We start from the raw sequence: 19,072 nt of genomic DNA on the forward strand, positions 1-19,072 counted from the left end.
GTTGAAACCGGTTGTGGATCAGGGGTCTACTCTTCTTTGATGAAGAAAAAAGAAAATAACCAAGAAAGTTGATTACCATTCATCATACTGTGAATGCAACAGTTTGATTGGCTTTTGTAACCATTTATCTGAAATTTATATTCATTTATTGTGTATAATACAATGTTTAATGTTATTTAATACATTGTTATTATTCCATTTAGTGGGCACTTGTTAGTACAAAATCAAATAGAACACAATGTATATTCTAGTTTATGCTTTGTTAATTTGATTGGCTGATACAAGAAATATGAAAACAATGGGAAGATCACATCTGAAACTAGAATGAACAGGATTTCAATATTTGATGGTTTGTAGATAAATAGGTAGATCCAAAAGAGCAAAATATTATTGCAGCCATTGAAATTTTTAAAAAGGAATGTGCTAGCCTACATTGCTTTTTCTTCTAAAAACCTATCTTGTTGGCAGTGACCTCTTTAAAAATCTAGTTGGTATGTTAGTCTCCAGAACAGCCTCACTGTCAACAGCAAGTAATGTTGTGAACTGTAGAAACATGCTTGACTTTTTCAGTCTCATGCAAACACATTCTCCTGGGAGCTATTAAATGCATACACATGGCTAATTGTAAATTGTGGTATAATGAGGTGAGCTTTAGAAGCTGCAAAGTTTTCCACTCCCTTCATCTACAGGTGATGTCTGATGCCCTGTGTCGAATAATGAATGTGGTTGCAAGAGATCCCAAGAGCATGGTGTGATTCATTCGGTTGCAGACATTCTGGAAGAGAACCCTCTGAGGCTTGCCAGCAACAGAATGGAAGAAACTATTTGGCCAGGGACTTTTGTTTTTCCTCTTCCCCACTCCCCAACAAAACATTCTAAACATATTTTCCCATTTTCCAAATATGAATTCGGCTTCCACTTCTCTTCATCTCTCCATACCCACCCACCGCTCCCTCCCTCTCTCTGTATTTCTTTCTCTCCTTGAAGCTTTTTGTTAAAATGGAAAATGACCTTTATGTCTGATCTTGTAATTTTAATCGCAAGGCATTGCCCATGCCAGTGGCATGTGCTGCCCAGAACAATAACACACACACACACACACACACACACACACAGGGTGAGAGTGAGTGAGAGAACACATTTGGCAGCCTCAAAAAGAGTAGAATTGCATGTATCAAGGTATGCCTGGGCAGGCAGCCCTACCAATATGACTGGGCACACCATGAAGTGCCACAGTTAAGTGGAAGCAGAATTCAGTTCCTCCTTGCGAATCACAGCACAGAAGCAAAACAACAGGAAGGAGGTACAGCTGGCAATTGCTCCTGGGCAGAACTCGTATGGTAGTCTCAGCTGATATTACTTGAAGCGACACTGAAGGAGGAGAAAAGCCGAATTAAGCTTTAGCAATATAGTAGGATTGTGTTGTAGTTTGATTACTGATTACTATGACTCTGGAGAAAAGCTTCAATTCCCCACTTAGCCACAGAAACCCAATGGGTGACCTGGGGCAAATCACACATTCTCAGCCCCAGAAATGGAGCCGTGGTAGTACAATGGGTTAAACCCTTGTGCCAGCTAAACTGCTGGCCTAAAGGATAGTTTGCTGACCTGAAGGCTGCCGGTTCGAATCCATGAAACAGGATGAGCTCCTGTCTGTCAGCTCTAGCTTGCAGGAACATGAGAGAAGCTCCCAGCAACACATCCAGGCGTCCCCTGGGCAACGTCTCCGTAGATGGCCAATTCTCTCACACCAGAAGTGACTTGAAATAAGTTCTCAAGATAAAGAAGCCCCAGAAAAAAACCCATAATAGGTTCACCTTAGTGTTGTCCTAAGTCAGAAATAACTTGAAGGCCCACTACAACCAATGTATGTGATATTGAAGAAAATGTGTGGCCATCCAGATGTTTTTCAATGCCCAAAAACAGAACAGAAGGCAATATCTTGTCTTATTGTTTGTCCCCAATACATAATATCAGAGTCTGATAAAGATGTTTTGCTGCAGAGAAGCAGCACAAGGTGGTGCCAATCCCAAATTGCGGCCTGGAGGGACCTCCGCTGAAGTCTGGCCTGCTAGAAAAGGCCAGACGGGCGAGCGGGAGTAGCGTGGGAGGCGGAGCCAGCTCTGACGCCGCTCCCCCCCTCCCAGCGTGCCCTGGCCCCGCCTCCCACGCTGCGTGGGAGGCAGGGCCAAGGCACGCTGGGCGGGGGGGGGGCGGCGTCAGAGCTGGCTCCGCCTCCCACTCTACTCCCGCTCGCCCGTCTGGCCTTTTCTAGCAGGCCAGACTGCAGCGGAGGTCCCTACAGGCCGCGATTGCGGCCTGCAGGGACCTCCGCTGAAGTCTGGCCTACTAGAAAAGACCAGACGGGCCAGGGCGCACTGGGCGGGAGGCGGGGCACCGTCAGGGCGGTGCCCCGCCTCCCGCCCAGCCTGACGGCGCCCCCCCGGGCCTGCGCCCGAGGCGGCGGCGTCAGGTGCCTCATTAGTGGGGCCGGCCCTGGCAGCACCATTGCTCCACACACACCCTCCTTTTTTCTATCCCCCCCCAAAAAAGCTGTTTAGCCCCCAAAGCCCTCTCACACCCCCTAGGGCACCCCCTAGAACAGTGGTTCTCAACCTAAGGGTCCCCAGATGTTTTGGCCTTCAACTCCCAGAAATCCTAACAGATGGTAAACTGGCTGGGATTTCTGGGAGTTGTAGGCCAAAACAGCTGGGGACCCACAGGCTGAGAACCACTGCCCTAGGAGCAAAATATAGCCTTAGAGCATGAAGGGGCCATTTCGGCACAAGACATATATTTTAAATAATTCTACCACCACCGTCCTCCTCAAAGGAAATCATTGAATTCTGGGGGCCTCAAAATCTCCCATGGGATTACACGTGGCTCAAGGGTTGCATTAAATGAATAGTATGTACAATATGTCATGGTGTATAGCCCATGAATTCACACAGTATAATTTTTATTCACATTTTAATGCCTAGCATGAAAATAGTGCTTTTCTTATGTTGTCAGATGGAAAGATTGAGTATTAAGTGGTTTGGTTTTGATGTCTATAACAGCAGCAACAACACCTTCTCTTTCTCTTTTGTTTTCATTCTTTCTTTTTCTTTTTTCTTTTTGCTACTCTATTTCTGTTGCCACAAGTGTACTTAAGTTCCTAATAGAAGAAGGGGCAGTTTGGGCCCAGACTTTTGCAGAACTGCATCTCTGTATACAAACTGTCTCGAGCGTTGCTATCTGCTTAGGAGGCCCTGATCTCGGTCCCACCCCTATCTCAAGCACGGCTGGTGGGAACGAGAGAGGGGGCCTTCTCTGTGATTGCTCCCCATCTCTGGAACTCCCTCCCAAAAGAACTAAAAACTGCCCCCTCTCTCTTCGCCTTCAAAAAGTTGCTTAAAAACTATCTATACACTCTGGCGTATTGAGAGGAGGAAGACTAACTCCTTTTGATTTACATTCCCACCGAAATATGTCAAATCTTGTCTAGATATTGTCTGTTGATTTGTTGAAAACCATCTCATCTCCCTATAGGTTTTTATTGTTAGTTTTAGAGGTTTTATCTAGTGATAAATTTATGCTATGTGTATGGGTTATTCAAGTTTTTATTTTAGGCTAATTTTATCTGTTATTAATTTAGACCACTTATATTGCTTGATGTGATTTGTTTTGATGTGATTTGTTGGTTTGTTTTTCTTCGTTGGCATTGAATGTTTGCCATATATGTTAGAAACCGCCCTAAATCTCTTCAGGGAGATATGGCAGTCTACAAATATGTATTATTATTATTTTATTTTATGACACAGCAAACAAGATAGATATGCTGGATTTCGTATCACAAAATCACAAGTCGAACACTTCCCAAGCGTTTAGGACTGTGTGATGTAGTTTTGGATGATGCGCGCAGATCCCATTATTATTATTATTATTATTATTATTATTATTATTATTATTATTATTATTATTATTATTATTATTTTGCTGCTGCTGCTTATTTTCAAGTTGTTTCTGATTTGTGTCAACCCTAAAATGGTTGGGTTTTCTTCATTGGGTTTTCTTAGCTAGGTATTTTTAGAAAATTTGTCCTCATCTTCCATTGAGACTGAAAGTATGACAGGGAGAGGGTGAACCCGACATCTGTTGGCAGTGTCTCATCCAATACTAACCAGAACTTTATTGTGTCAGAAATGAATTGAGAATACAGTTATAATATATAAAAAAAACCACAAACAAAATTAAAAACTTGTTATTATACTATATTTCCTTTGACCAGAAGCTGGCCACTGAGTGCCTGTGGCATCGCTGTAAGAAGGTCCTCCATTGTGCACGTGGCAGGGCTCAGACTGCATTGTGGTAATTGGTCTGTGGTTTGCTTTTCTCCGCACTCACATGATGTGGACTCCACTTTGTAGATCCATTTCTCGAGAATGGTTCTACATCTCGTGATGCCAGGGCACAGTCTGTTCGGCACCTTCTAGGTTGCTCAGTCTTCTGTGTGCCCAGGAGGGAGTTTCTCATTCAGTCTCAGCCACAGATTGAGGTTCCTGGATTTAACCTGTCACTTTTGGACTCTCGCTTGATGAGGCTGACTCTGTTAACTTTTAAGATCAGATGGGTCTGGTGTCTGTAGTGCATAATAGCCTCCTCCCAACTTATGTGTTCTGCACTTTGCTTTCCTATGAGTCCCCCACTGAGTGAGCTTGGCCTTTATGACATCATTTGTTGTCATGGGGAACCCTAGCCTTTATAACATCACTTGTTGTCACTCCCTTCAGGAAGTTTTCCTCAGTACAGGTTGGGGATATCAACAAAATGAAGTCAAGTGGGTCAACAGCCCACTGAAAGATGAAAAGGAGAGGAGGAGAATAGGATTTTACAAATCATTTGTCTATAAACAGTAAGATAATTTTAGTATGCAGAGAAATCAAATGTATGTATTTCTGTTTTCTCAGCTTCATGTTGAGTCACACAATGCAAAAGAGTCATGTAGATCAGGGTACAGTATATGCCCTTGTTTAACTTTCAGCAATTAACAACTAACTTGAATTTAATATTTCTGTGTGCTATTTTCCATATGATGACCTAGGGCAGGGGCAGCGGAATGACCCTCTTCCCCCCTCCCCCCAAATTGGACTGTTTTATCACCATAGATCTGATCCTAACCAGTTGTGATGACCAGGTTAATAGAATGGAAGTGGCAGGATTCTTAGATGGAAGTGACCATGCCACATGTGGTCAAACATGCATTCTGGGCTTTAAGAAGGCTGGTTTCTTAGGGAAATACTGTGTTGTGATCTCAATGAATGCTGAAAGAGAAGAGAGTTCATGATGGATGGGAGTCCTTAGAAATGACAAAGGCAGAATTTCAAAACAGTTCCATTGAGGAGAAAAAATTGGAAATATTCAAAGAAACCAGGATGAATAATTATAGAACTTTCAACTGAACTAAACTTTAAAAGGAATGTGTAGAATTACAGTGGAGCAATAACAGAAGAGGAATGCAAAATAATTATTCAATACATGTAGGGAGAAAGTCAGAAAATCTAAACTGAATTATTATTATTATTATTATTATTATTATTATTATTATTATTATTATTATTATTATTTCTTACCCACCTCTCCTTGTGGTACATTATAGCATAGTGAAAACACATAAACATTGGAAAAATTATATGAATACACATATTAAAATGTCTTCCTATAAAAACACAGATTAAAACATTTCTATAAAACACATATTAAAATACACAGAACAGAGATTAAAACATGTGATTGAGTAAGCTTGCTGAAAGATATAGGTCTTTAGATAGTTTTCAAATTCCAGCAGCTCATTTAACTGTCAGATCCCTTCCGGCAGGTCATTCCACAGTCTTGGGGCATTCCAGAAGGATACCATGATCAATGGTATCAGAAGCTGCTGAGAGGTCTAGAAGCACCAACAGGAACACACTCCCCCTGCTGGTGTTGAGACAGAGATCCTCCACTAAGGCCACCATAGCAATCTGAACTATGTATCCTGCTCTGAATCCAGTTTGAAATGGGTTAAGGAAGTGTGTGGCATCCAAAACAGCCTGGAGTTGGAGGGCAACTGCCCTCTCAATCACCTTGCCCAAAAAAGGAAGGCCGGAGACTGGTCTGTAATTATTAAGGTCTAGGGGATCTAGGAAGGGCTTTTTCAGCAGCAGTCTGTCTAATGCTGCTTTTAAACAGGATGGAAAGTTCCCCTCCCTGAAAGATGCATTGGGAATGAGCTCAGGCTTGCTAGCGAGATTTAAAAAGATAAAGGATAAAAGTTTAGATAATGCTTGTGAAGCGTGTTCAACACATGAATGCCCAATAGGAGTGAAAAGTACAAAGTTTTTAAAAAGATGGAACCAATTTGAATTTGCTATATCTCTGTAACTATGAACCACCTGTGAATGAATTTTTTACCACTTGAAAGAGTTCAGCATAGAGTTTCAAATGATTATTGTTAAATGCCTCTCCTAGAATATGAACAGCCCTGGCCTTAGGACCTTTTCACACGGGCTATTTTTTAGCAGAGATAGCAGGTTTTTAGCAACTTTGCCATGGAGCCTGACAGATCCCATCACACTCCAAAGTACTTCTGGGGTGGCTCCCACATGCCCTGGGTAAGCATTGCCATGATCAGCAGCAATTCTCAGCAATTCCAGCAGTATGTGTAAAGAGGTCCTTGGTCATTTGTAAGTTGGCAACCCGGCAACATAAAACCTGATGAGATATTCTCCATTTGCAGTTATTTTTAAATTTGTTTCTGATTCTAAGCAGTTAGTAAAACCTGACAACTTGATAACTCATTAAATTGTTTGCAACTATTTGTATAATTGTAACTTGTTGTCATCATTAAATATACCACTTTGAGATTGGGTCCATCATTTTGAAACATTCTGTACTATGATTGCCATTACCAGAGCCATTCCTAATATTAGACAGAATAGAATAGAAGAATAGAATAGCCTTACTGTCATGGTGCTATTGCACAATTAAATGCCTTCTCCAGTACACACGTCCCCTGAGCAATGTCCTTGCAGATGGTAAATTCTCTCACACCAAAAGTGACTTGCAGTTTCTCAAGTCACTCCTGACATGAAAAAAAAACACAAAACAATACACCCATCCCTCCACACCCCAACCACCACCACACAGTCCCCAATGCCCCATCAATACAAAACCATGGAGTTCAACATAGCCACAACTCTAGAATAAAAGCTATCTCTCAGTCTGTTTGTCTTTGTCTTTTTCACCCTGTACCATATGCCAGATGGCAATTATTAAAAGAAAATATGGATCCCTAAGAATGCTCTGAGCTTTCTTAAGTGTGAAGGGGCTATAAAGTTCTTCCAAAGAGGAAAGAGGGCAAGCATTTTTTTTCTGTGACCCTTTGGAGCAATGTCCTGCCTTCCCCTGTGCAGTTACCAAACCATGCACAGATGCAGTAGGTTATGACACACACTATAGCACAGTGGTAGAAAGTCACCAGCAGTTTTTCAATGAGGTGTTGGTTCCTTAGAAGTCTCAGTCTCTACTGGATCCTCTTAACCAGCACTGCTGTATGGATGTCCCAGACCAGATTATCCTTAACAATGACACCCAAGAACTTAAAATTGGCCACCTGCTCCACTTGGTCTCCAGAATTAGTTAGAATGGTGTGTGAAGCAGGCAGAAGATGCAACAGCTCCCTGGCTGTTCCCCTGTTATGGAGGACAGAGTGGTGTCTTCCTGGCCCCATACTCTTCACTATATTTTCCATCCTGGTGCCCTCTACTGCAGAAAAGGATTATATCTGCATCCCTAGTGTTGGGTCATCACTACTGTGCCATCATCATGATCTATGCGAGAGGGCATCTTACTCTCGACCTCAAGTGACAAAATTAGTGGGATGGCCACATGCTATTCCCCACTCTGATGTATATTTGGCTGTTTCCTCCCTATTCCAAAATAAACTGTTCTTAGCCAACCAGGATATGTATAATGTCTCTCAATAGGCACCTGTATCATGACAGAATTGCTTTTATAATGGATAGTTCTGTCATTTTGATATTAATTTTAGTTGCTGTATACAGGAAAGCCTTGGCTGCTTCTCCCTAAGGGGGTTGTTGATTCATCTGAAGTGATCACAGTGTGACATTCAGTTCCTTAAACAAATCACTGGGTCTGATGTAACTTTTTTTAAAGTTATGTCCTGAACTCACTCTCTAACCCATACAGGTGCCCTTGGTCATGTTGCAGTTTTTATTTTTGTTGCTGTATTGGATTTGCTTCATCCGTGGTAAGTGCTGTTTACTTGGCTGCAGCCAAGACTTAGAAGTTAACTCCTTCTGATTATGGTGCCAAGAAATGTTTCTCTTCCACAGCCAACAGCAACTTTGAGAAGATTCCTCCCCACTTGAGATCTCAGGGACAAGAAATGGTTAACTCCATCTCTTACTATAGTTCTTATTTTAACTGTGGAAGCGGCTGAAGCTGTTATTAAGGGGAGCAGTATTTATTTATTTATATCATCTATCTTTGATACAGAGACGCAAGGCACCTAGGTATAAGACAATGCTAATAAAAACAATGCAAATACATTTTAAATATAAAATTTAAAAAACAAATAATTTATGATATCAAAACTATTAAACATTAAAAGTATTAAAATGTATTGAAACTTTATGCCCAACTTCCAATTTTAATCGCATTGTCTTTAAGAGCCTCATCTGTTTATAAATGTGTGATAACAGAAATGCCTTTACAGGGGTGTGGCTGTAAATCATTAAGTTTTGAAAGAAGAAAGTCCCATGGTTTAAGCTGTGCCCCATGTTTTCTTCTAGATGCTGAGATTATCATGATATGGGTGGAAGGTGTGTATGTGTGTGTGTTGGGCAACATATGCCAGTAGCTCATAACATTTCAATGTCATTTTAAATAACTTAAAAAGCAACAATTTAATGTGGTCACAAAAGGAGAATCAAGGCACATTTCAAGACCTCCCACAAAAACGCTCAAACTTTCATGTCACTAAAATAATTTAAAAGTTTCCATCCCAACTTAAAATAAGGGCTTTTAGTCATTTCAATATAAATGGGGAGCTCTCGAGTCAATTGCTCTCTGACTACGCATGTGCGAATTCCTCGGAATAATCGTAACTTGGAATAAAATTGGATCTATTTTGGGTTCCGAATGGGGTTCCGATGCGGTTTTGCGCCGCAGAACAAACTTTCAATTTTGAAGTGTTTGAGCCCATTGATTTAATGGGCTTGTAGGCTCGTCGGATAGATGAGAAAGCCTTTTTAAAGCAATGAAACTTTGTTTGCAGGGAGGAGCAACCTAGCCTGGGCTTTGCTCCTTGCCGAATCAGTGCTGATGTTCATGTAAGGGGAAGGGTTTTGGACGTCCTCCTTAAAAGCCCCTCCCACATGCCTGGAGCCTCATTCTGGCCTGGAACAGGGAGGAGGATGGTTGGTTGGTCTTTTGCTGCTGCCTGCCTGGCCTGTTGTTGCATGGGGGGACCTAGGAAGGCAGGCAGTCGTTGAAAAAAGAAGAGAAGGCATTTATTTTGGGGTGGGATGGGAAAGGGGTTGTGTTTTGTTTTAAAAATCTGACGCAGTTTCTTCGAAAATGAAGGAGTGAAAGAAGGAGAAGCATTTATTTTTGGAAACAAAAGTGGGGGTTGGAAAGTTTGGGGTGGGGAAAGGGGTTGTGTTTTGTTTAAAAATCTGATGCCTTTGTCCTGCTCAAAGCACTGCGCCTCCCATAATTCCCAAAACCCCTCTCTGCTGTCCTCCCTTCGTCTGGGGAGCCCAGCAATGTTATATAGCTGAATCCTCCTCTGGATTCAAGCCCTCTCTGCCTGTTATGTTTGTTTTGTTAGTTTGGCCTGAGCCTCCTCAAAGCACTGCACCTCCCATCATTCCCCAAACCCCTCCCTGGTGTGCTATGATTTCTGTTCCTGGTTGATAAATATCATTTCCTAATTGGTTCTGTAACAAAAACATGGCAAAACTTTATTACACTGCCAAAACTTTGTCTTTGCACAAGGGACATCGTGCTATAAATAGTACATTATGGTTTGCTGACTGTCCACCAATTTAACAGAGTTTTAGACACAAAAACAAAGTTTCTTAAGTAGAAAAATGACTTTCAAATTAAAGACAACCCAATGAAACAGGAAATAACACTTTCAAGCCAGGAACAGATTTCTGAATTATTAAAAAATGTTTTTTATAAAAGCTATGAAAATTTGCCAAATATCAGAGGATAAGGGAAACATTCTGAAATTTGGTGAGTTAACAGTGGTAAATGTGTTCTACCACTATAGCAAGTTTCATCTGGATAGCTCAAAAAATGAGGGCAGGAGAATCCCCTAAAGTTCTCCCCCCCCCCGCAGTGCTGTTTTTCGCTATTGCGCATGCACATCCGCCATTGACGAATTAATTATGAATATTTGGAAGTTTCAGAAAGTTTCAAACTTTTTGCCTTCAAAATTCAGAAATGACTTTAGAAATGAAGTGCCAGCGCCTATCCCTGACTCCAAAAGCCTCAATTTCCACACACTTAGACATTTTAAAGATAGGATCCCTCGGGCAACCCCTGGAAGCACTCTTACATTGTTTGATGGGCTCCATAGGCCTCCACCTTTAAAATGACTTTAAAGTGTGTAAAAATGTGGGGAAACCAGCGTATGATGAGGTCTTAAGTCTTCTCCCACTCAGTCCCCACTAGATGTTTTAGATTCTATCACCATTGGCACCAGATAGTATAGTCAGGAGTAATATGAGCTGAAATCCCACAAGTTCTGGAGGTTGAGATATTCTGTTCTAAACTTTAATCTGAGTGTCTGCAAAAAGCCTCTAGTAAACAAATGCATTTACTTTATATGAAGTCTAATAATTTCCCAGAATATTTTTACAATCAACAACTCATTAGTGCTGCCCACGCTGTAATAGCGCTAGGAAGGAAGGATAAAAAAATGGAAAATGGACAGATGGAACGAATATATTTATGAACAAGTACAGTCGGAAATAGTACAACAAGATACCCCATGATTATAAAAATACAAAGAATCCAAGAGAACTGGTTAATATATGTGAAATGGATTGAGGAAGGGAAAGCTAATGGTCAGACAAAGAAGAAATGGACGGACTCCTGGACTGGTTGCACTTAAAAAATGCTTTGTAAAATTGGAGGGAGGGGGGGGGGGGGAAGGGGTAAAAATTTATTGTTTATGGATGTATATAAAGTAAGTTAATTTCTATGTATTGATGGATACCATTGCAATTAATTTTTTAAAAAAACTCATCAATGCTTTGCATTCTTTGAGCCAGGGAGAAGCTGGTGTTATTGGCAAGAACCTCATGATGATAGTCATTCATGGTACCAGTCTCTCAAGGTATGGCTCAGACTGCAGTGATTTATACCCCAGTACAAATTCAATTCAACATTTACATTTTGTCTTTCATGGGATTATGCTATTGTTCAAGTAGTTTCCTACTCAGTGATTTGCATAGGCTTTTGTAGAGAATTACCTAATTTTGAAACTGCCCAATGAACTCAGTTCTTGTATTTTAAAATGTAAAGACTTTTTTCAGTATCGTTTAGTGTATTTTTAATATTTCCCAGAGAACAGCATGGGGAACATCATTTTTATTTTCTACTTTGTATCATCCCTCCACCCTTTGCCACAGTTATCCTTGGTGGAGGTTTTCATTCTGTAGCAGGTAACACGGACACTCAGAAAAATGTGTAGTGCAACAAACATTAACAAGAACAGGAGGGAGGAATTAGAAAATGTTGTTTGCTTCATGTTGCAGAGGCACCTTTTGCAAAGGAAGATCTGTACATATGAAAAACTATGCATTCCATACAAAACAGTACAAATACAAGGCACTAAATACATTACTAATTTATGTAGGCACACTTACCTCAAACCACCCTCACCCTAACATATATGACTTCCCCTCACACTGGTTAAAGACACAAATGAAATATATATTGTACATATTCCTTCCAGCCAATAGTTATTTATAAAAAAAGTCTAACTTTCAAAACACACAATCATTATCTTTCCTCCTTTTTAAATAAAGTTTTAAAGCAGTACCAAAAAAAACCAAAACCTTTCTGAGGACTTCTTTTGGACAACATATCCATTTCCAGTATTTTAACATTTTTTCAATATTCACTCTTCCCTTTAATGTATCTTTGCCTTTTTCCATTTATGTGCATATAGCAATCTTACTGCCATTAGTGATCCATGTATTGGATTACTAATAAAAAAATTTATGACTTTAGCTGTTCCCATTGGGAGCAGTCTCTTCACCCTTTTTAAATAATACTTGAGATTTCTCTGTTCATTTTAAATGGCAGATATTAGTGCAATAGAAGCATTGGAAAACTCCAGGATTTTTATGATTATTTAAAAGAAAAGAAAGGAAAGGAAAGGACTAGTTAGTGTTCAACCCATCACATTACTCTGTCTGGCCCTGGCTCCTTCCCCTGCTTATGGCTCTATTTGAAAGATGATGAAGCTCTGGTCAGTCCTTAAAAAGCACTGGGGAGGGGGAATATAGTTTCCCAGGAAGACCTCACATCTCACCTTTTGCCATTAAGCTAGCCTTTTCTTTGGAGCAGTTAGGTTTCCCAGGAAGGGACAGAAAGTATACTGACTGGCTGGCTTCATGTTGCCTCCCAGCCAGAAAGGCACAACCACACAGACACCAGGAGGAGGAGACTCCTACTAGTTGCCACACAGTTAGTCACCTAAGGGTCACCAACCATGGTGTGGACCAGGAGTGAGTGGCAGGTAGCCAGTGAGTGAGTGAGCAATGATGGGGGAAAGAAGTCTAAAGCAAGACACGTGTGATAGGAAGAGAGGAGGGAGTAAGTGACCACGTTAAGGTAGTTGGACGCAACACTTCCACATACACGTCTGATGAGATCATAAGTGTTAACCAGTCCTTTTACCAGACTAGAGCCAGATCTCCCCATTTTTGTCATCTTGGAGGAGTTTGAACCTTATTCGGAGCTTCTTTGACAAGTCTTTTTTACATTGTTTGAATGGGACATCATTGATTAAGATTGGAATTTTTTGAAAAATGATCATTTCCACTAAGACATTTATCTTAATAGCTGAAATACTTCAAAGCACTAAAAGCAAGTCTAACTTTATAACTTTTCATATCTTCTCATAATTATTTTAAAATAGTATTTTATTTCCATTTGATAGCATAATGACCTAATATTTCACATTATTTTATTACTTGTAGGCCAGAGATTTCTTTCAGTTTCACCTTATCTTTTTTTGCTAAATTAATCATTAATATCTTTGTTTTTATTTGTTTCATTTAACACTTCTCCAAATTCATCCAATGTACTTAATAATGTTTCTGTATTTTCTTCCATTACTGCCATTAGATAATCTGCAAATGCTTTCAGTTTAAACAATCTCTTGTTTATTTATAGACCTTTAATTTTTTTTCTTATAGTTCTCAATAACACTTCAAATAGCCTTGTCTTGTGTCTTTTTGAATATTGCAAACAATGATAATTTTATGTTGACCAAAATATTTGCTGTTTGAGACCTGGAAATTGCTCTTATTCAAATATTTAAGGAACTGCCAAATTTCATTTTTTCCTAGTATTGAAAACAAACAAAAAATCCCTCTCATTTAAATTGTCAAATGCTTTTTTTTAACATCTATGAAAATCAGAAGGGCATTCCTTTTGTTATATTTATCCAAAAAAAAACCTCTCTTATGTCTAGTACAGATATCAAACTGGTGTGTTTGGTCTTCATCTTTAAATTCATGTAAGAACCATTTTACAACTTTATGCTAAGATTGAGGCAAAATGTTATAAACATTTGTTTAATGAGGAATTGGATTTTTAATTGCTAGGATTTCTTAAATCTTGTCCTTTTAAAAGAATTAATGTTATTGTTGCCATTTTCCATGACTTTGGAATCTTCTTAAAATTTAGAATCAAAATAACTAGTTTTTTCATACGCCATGGAGTAAAAGCTGGAGGAGAGGGAATGATAAGTATTTGGATGGGCTCTATGGAAAACAGAATTATGGACTATATAATTTGGAATGTGGAGGGGGGCCTTTTAATCAAGCAGGGTTCTTATATCATTTTTTTATCAGTTAGACAGCTTTTCCCTACCTGCTCTGTTTTCTACTTAGATACAGCCTGTCACTTACTGCTTTGTATTACTACAAAGTAGGAAAAACAGCATGGAGGAAGGGATCTTGGATCTATGCCCTTTGAACTTAATGTGTTTGTATGTGGAAGGCTGTGGTGGGTGTACATATATTTTTACAATATATTATGTGTGAAAATTTGCATATATATTAATTGTAATATCACTTTTTTCCTATGTCTTGTGCTTACCAGGAAGCGGGGCAAAGGTTTGAAGATCACATCAAGGCCCTAGAATTTTTAGTGCAAAACCTTGACAACTGGGAGGAAGAATACATGGAAGCTTTTGACATGCTGCTAAGCTACCATGAAAATAACTTGTGGGAGTGGCTTGAGGAACATATTAAGAATGTCAGTGCATGGGTCAACATGCACTTTGGGGTCCTGCAAGAGTTTGACAACTGGTATATGAAAGCTTCTGACTGCAAGTTGGAAAAAGATATTCTGTTCCATGAAAAATGCTGGGGTGAAAGTATTACTAAGGCTGAAGTGTGGCTGGAATACCCAAATGTCACATTGCACAAGTGGATGGATAAAGCCTCCCTGATGTTCTACAAAGGATGGAAAATGCAGAGCAGTAATGTGGAGACTTCATTAAAAGAATATGCTGAGACACATCTCCAGTGCTTAGAAGACTATGTCAAAACTCTAGAACAGTTGTTGAACAACTACACAGCAGCAACCAGTAAGTGGCTGGATAAGCTTGACACATCTAAAGAAGTGACTTCCCAAGACTTGGCATGGAATCTGCTAAGTCTGGGTCAGTGGGCAAAGACATTAGGAAAATCCCTAGTGGTAGCACTGCAAAGCTAATGCCTCTGTGCCATAAAATGGTTGGAAATGCACAGTATTGATTTAGAAGAGTGGCTGTGGGTTATCATAAATTAACAACAGAAGGTGAAGACATGGCTTCAAAAGGCATTTTCCAGGACTTTGTCATGATTTTTAGATGGCATCTCTTGCCATGATACATCAGAGGTTATAATATCTTAATATGAATAAAATATTACCAAACATTTCATAATATCTTTATACAAATCTATAGTGTAGAGCTAGCAAAACTTTGTACAATTGGCTAATGGATTTTGAAAGGGAAACAGCAGAGCTAGAAAAGATGCAGAAAAGAGCAACCCAATTGATCACGGTGTTGGATCAAATCATGTGTGAGGAAAGGTTACAGTTGGGGAGGAGGGTGGAACTTGTAATGAAGTGAATAGGGAGACACTTTTTCTCTTAATAACATTAGAACCTGTAATTATCTAATGAAGTGCAATGTTAGATTATTCAGAACAAGGGAACAAATGATGTATTTTTAGAGTGTTAAACCAGGCCTTTCTGAAGTCTGGGTAAGATGGTGAAATACAAAAGGAAGTGTGATTCACAAGGCACATCCACTTGAAAAGAAATATTCTAAGTCTGCCTGAAAATATTGTTCCATCCCACTCAGAGTGAGCATGGTATTATGGTTAAAAATGTCATGGCAGGACTTTGAAAATTGAGGTCCTATGGAGTCATAGACGATGTTAAGTCAGCCACTCTTGCTTGACTTGAACAGGGTTGTTTTTGAAGATAAAGAAGAAGAAGAAGAAGAAGAAGAAAAACAATTTATCCAACTTTTAGCCCATTGGAAGAAAACTGAGATCTAGATGGAATTAATGAATTCTCCACTTTGTCAAATGAAACCTCAGTGACTGCCAATTTGGGCGACTTTAAAATGATTATGCAAGAGCATAAATCCATCAATACTAGTCATAATGGCTAGTACATCAGATGCCTTCAGCTACGTAGTCTCTCAGGTAAGGAAAATTGACTTTTAAAAGTTCACAAAGTCCTCAACCCATTAAAAGGACTGCAGCAAAAGTCCCCGTGTCTTCAAGATACAGGCTTCTGCCAAGTGGTTTCAGGAGAAAGAGCCTGGGTCTTTGGTAGGGTCTTCTCATTGGGAGCAGGGGTTGTCCTCAGCCCATTCCAAGTCTCACTCTGGGTTCTCAGTTCTTTCAAAGGACCCTCATAGTCAGGCAGCCCATAAAAGACTCAATCCACCTGATATTCACACCTTTTCTTGAGGCTCTGCTCATCTTCACTCAGGTCTAGAGGAGATACCTGCAGACCATCTCCTGTTCTGTAGATTCTGTCTCCCAGCTCTCTTCTTGAGTTTGCTGGTATTCTTTTATTTGTCTCCATGCAGATGATTTTAATTGAATTCAGCAGCTTCTGAGGCCAGGGAGCTAGGAACAGCTGAGGCATTGTTACTGATGAATTCTTTTGATTGCTATGGCACTGGTAACATTCACAAACTCATTACTAAACAGTGTGTACAAATCCTCCACATTAACTCATCTATAACACTATATATCTTAGTTGGTCTGTTGTGAGTTATGAAAAACCATCAAGCAACTAAAACATTTTGCTGTCTGAGGAAGAGGACAAGATGGCTCCTCCCACGTTGGCACACTCCTGCCTCACCACATGTAGAAAAGCTGACCACAATACCAGATACATCTCCTTTCAGTTCAGGAAACAGAGCAATGTCCTCCATCTTATCAGAAAGCAATAAGGAAGCTCAGGGGAGATCACCCAGCACTCAAAGCCAATTCACATAAGACAAATAAGTCAGTTCAGGAGTGAATAGACTTCGTGGTGTCCACATGAAACAGCCACAACTATTCAAACAACCACCCCATTTTCCCTAGGGCTGGAATAAGGGATAAGGAATGGCACTTGCCTTCCCCCATCAGAGTGATGTAGCAATCTAAGAAAAGATGAGGAAAAGAGGAAGCAATTCCTCCTCCTCCCTTCCCTCACTCATGTTGGTTCATTGTTCCAGTTATTATCATACAGGTGCTGAGTAATGATGACCACTGACTGTTTTATGCCCAGTGGTCAATGCTAAGGCCAAATCAATGCAGGAAAGGTAAAGGTGGCAGTCCAGCAGTGCCAAACTGAATCTAGCACTACTAGATCATGCAAACACAATGCAGCTACTGTGCTGGCTCAGTGCCACACATTGTAAACAGCTGACTCTGCTAACTTTGGCGATACTGATCCAAATACTCTACTCTGCATCAGTATCACTTTTGTGGTATGTATAGTTGGCCCCTAAGATTTCAATCCATTTCATGCCTTTTAAAAGCTTCCATCTGAGGCAGCTTCCTCACTCAGCCTAATTGTAGCACCGTCCAAAGTCTACTTCAATATACTAAATACTGCATCCTGTGCTTGGATTGTCTCTGAATCGCCCATGGTTAATAGCAACCCAACGACCTTCATCAGTTTTGACATACTATGCTTAAGATGAAATTCAGAGTTTCAAGAGTGCAGCCCCGTGTCTTTCTGTGGACATGCGCCAAGGCCTAGGCTTTCTTGAATTAGACTTACATTTACCTTAATGTCCCAGAGTTTTTCAGACACATTATGCTGACTTCTAATTCATACTGAAGAAACACATCGCCGGCAAAGCATACCACAATGCCTTCAAAGCCACGTCTGTTTACATTTGAACTCCAGCCTGCTGGCTCCTTTCCTCTTTTTCTCTTGGGTGGAAAAGGAAGAGCAAGAGGTCATAGAAGGGTAATCTTTTTTTAATGCAGTGCTTTGGATAAAAACCACACTGACACAGCCAGAGTGAGACAGATATTAATGACATTAGAACTTGTTCCTCTAAGATTTTTAACTTTTCCCCTCCTTAAAATCTATTTCTCCATTTTGATGGCTTCCTCAACATGGGATGTATTCCAGTATGTCTGCAGAGAGAGGGAGAAAGAGGGAGAAAAATGTAAAGAGATTTTCACAAGTCTTCACAAATACCAGGGGTAGAAAATGTTTGATCCTCAAAATATAATTGGCATAGTGAGAGCCACATGTTCCCCATGCAGGAGGTATACTAATAGCAATGTCTACTTTGGAAGTCCCAGATATTGAGTTGACAAAATGGTACAGGTTGAGCATCTTTTCTCTGAAATGCTTGGGAGCAGAAATGTTTTGAATTTTGACCTCCCCCCACAAGCCTGTATTTGTATACATATACATAATGACATGCCTTGGTGATGTGACCCAAGTTCAAACACAAAATTCTTTTATATTTTATATACACTTTATACCCATAGCCTGAAAATAATTTTATAAAATATTGTTTAATACATTCGTGCACATTGTACTATCAGAAAGCAAATACATCACTATCTCAGCCCCTTCTTTCCTCTGCTCAAATAAACCCCTAGTCTTCTGTGTTTTTTGCTACTCTGCACCAATATCTAACCATATTGGTATCATAATCCTAACAGGTTATGATCATATTTTCTAATAGTTATGTGGCATTCCACAAAAGGCCATTCTACCCCAATGCTTTTAAACATTTGCCAGTGAGAGAGATCATCTGGAGACATGGGGCAGGGTGCTATCAATATCAGCCAGACTAGTTACAGGAATATTCAGGAGTGAGCATATTACACCCATACTACAATCACTCCACTGGTTGTCAGTCAGTACAGAGTGTTAGTTTTGACCTTTAAAGCCCTACATAGTTTGGGTCCAGATTATCTATAGGATCGTGTTCTCCTGTACAATCCGCCTTGCATACTGAGGTTCTCAGGGGGGGGGGGCATCTGCTCCAACTAACCAGTACCCGACTGGCAATCATCACCTAAAGGACCTTTTCATCAGCTGCCCCAAAACTGTGGAATCACCTGCTGGAAGAGCTTTCACAGCTAAATGAGCTGTTGTAATTTAAGATGCAACCGAAGACTCAGCTCTTTTGGTAAGCCTACCCAGTCAATTTTTTAGCTTGCGAATTTTAACCTGCATTTTATCAGCAATTTTAATCTGCATTTTACCTGTGTATATTTTATATGTATTTGAATATGCCTTGGGATCA

General features: G+C 40.0%; 1 protein-coding gene across 2 annotated transcripts; it reads left to right on the forward strand.

Moving 5' to 3' along the window:
• The first annotated feature begins 4,741 nt into the window (after positions 1 to 4,741).
• LOC100566406 (uncharacterized) lies at positions 4,742 to 15,960 on the forward strand. 2 transcript variants are annotated; one of them, XM_062958061.1, is made up of 5 exons: positions 4,742 to 4,894; positions 8,230 to 8,290; positions 11,328 to 11,392; positions 14,395 to 14,884; positions 15,755 to 15,960. In XM_062958061.1, exons 2-5 carry the CDS (start codon positions 8,242 to 8,244, stop codon positions 15,817 to 15,819), a joined length of 669 nt encoding a protein of 222 aa, XP_062814131.1. In that variant the 5' UTR covers positions 4,742 to 4,894; positions 8,230 to 8,241; the 3' UTR covers positions 15,820 to 15,960. The 2 variants fall into 2 exon arrangements, with proteins under 2 accessions (XP_062814131.1, XP_062814125.1); XM_062958055.1 differs by lacking the exon at positions 15,755 to 15,960 and having other exon boundaries at positions 4,752 to 4,927; positions 14,395 to 15,215.
• Positions 15,961 to 19,072: the final 3,112 nt, after the last annotated feature.

The sequence above is a fragment of the Anolis carolinensis genome, chromosome 1, assembly GCF_035594765.1.
Source record: "Anolis carolinensis isolate JA03-04 chromosome 1, rAnoCar3.1.pri, whole genome shotgun sequence".
Classification (NCBI taxonomy): domain Eukaryota; kingdom Metazoa; phylum Chordata; class Lepidosauria; order Squamata; family Dactyloidae; genus Anolis; species Anolis carolinensis.

Coding starts and splice junctions, on each gene's coding strand:
- LOC100566406 (XM_062958055.1), top strand. CDS start 8,242: ATGTTGCAGTTTTTATTTTTGTTGCTGTATTGGATTTGCTTCATCCGT. Junction 8,291..11,327: donor TTGGATTTGCTTCATCCGTG/GTAAGTGCTGTT, acceptor TCTTTGAGCCAG/GGAGAAGCTGGTGTTATTGG. Junction 11,393..14,394: donor CATGGTACCAGTCTCTCAAG/GTATGGCTCAGA, acceptor TGTGCTTACCAG/GAAGCGGGGCAAAGGTTTGA.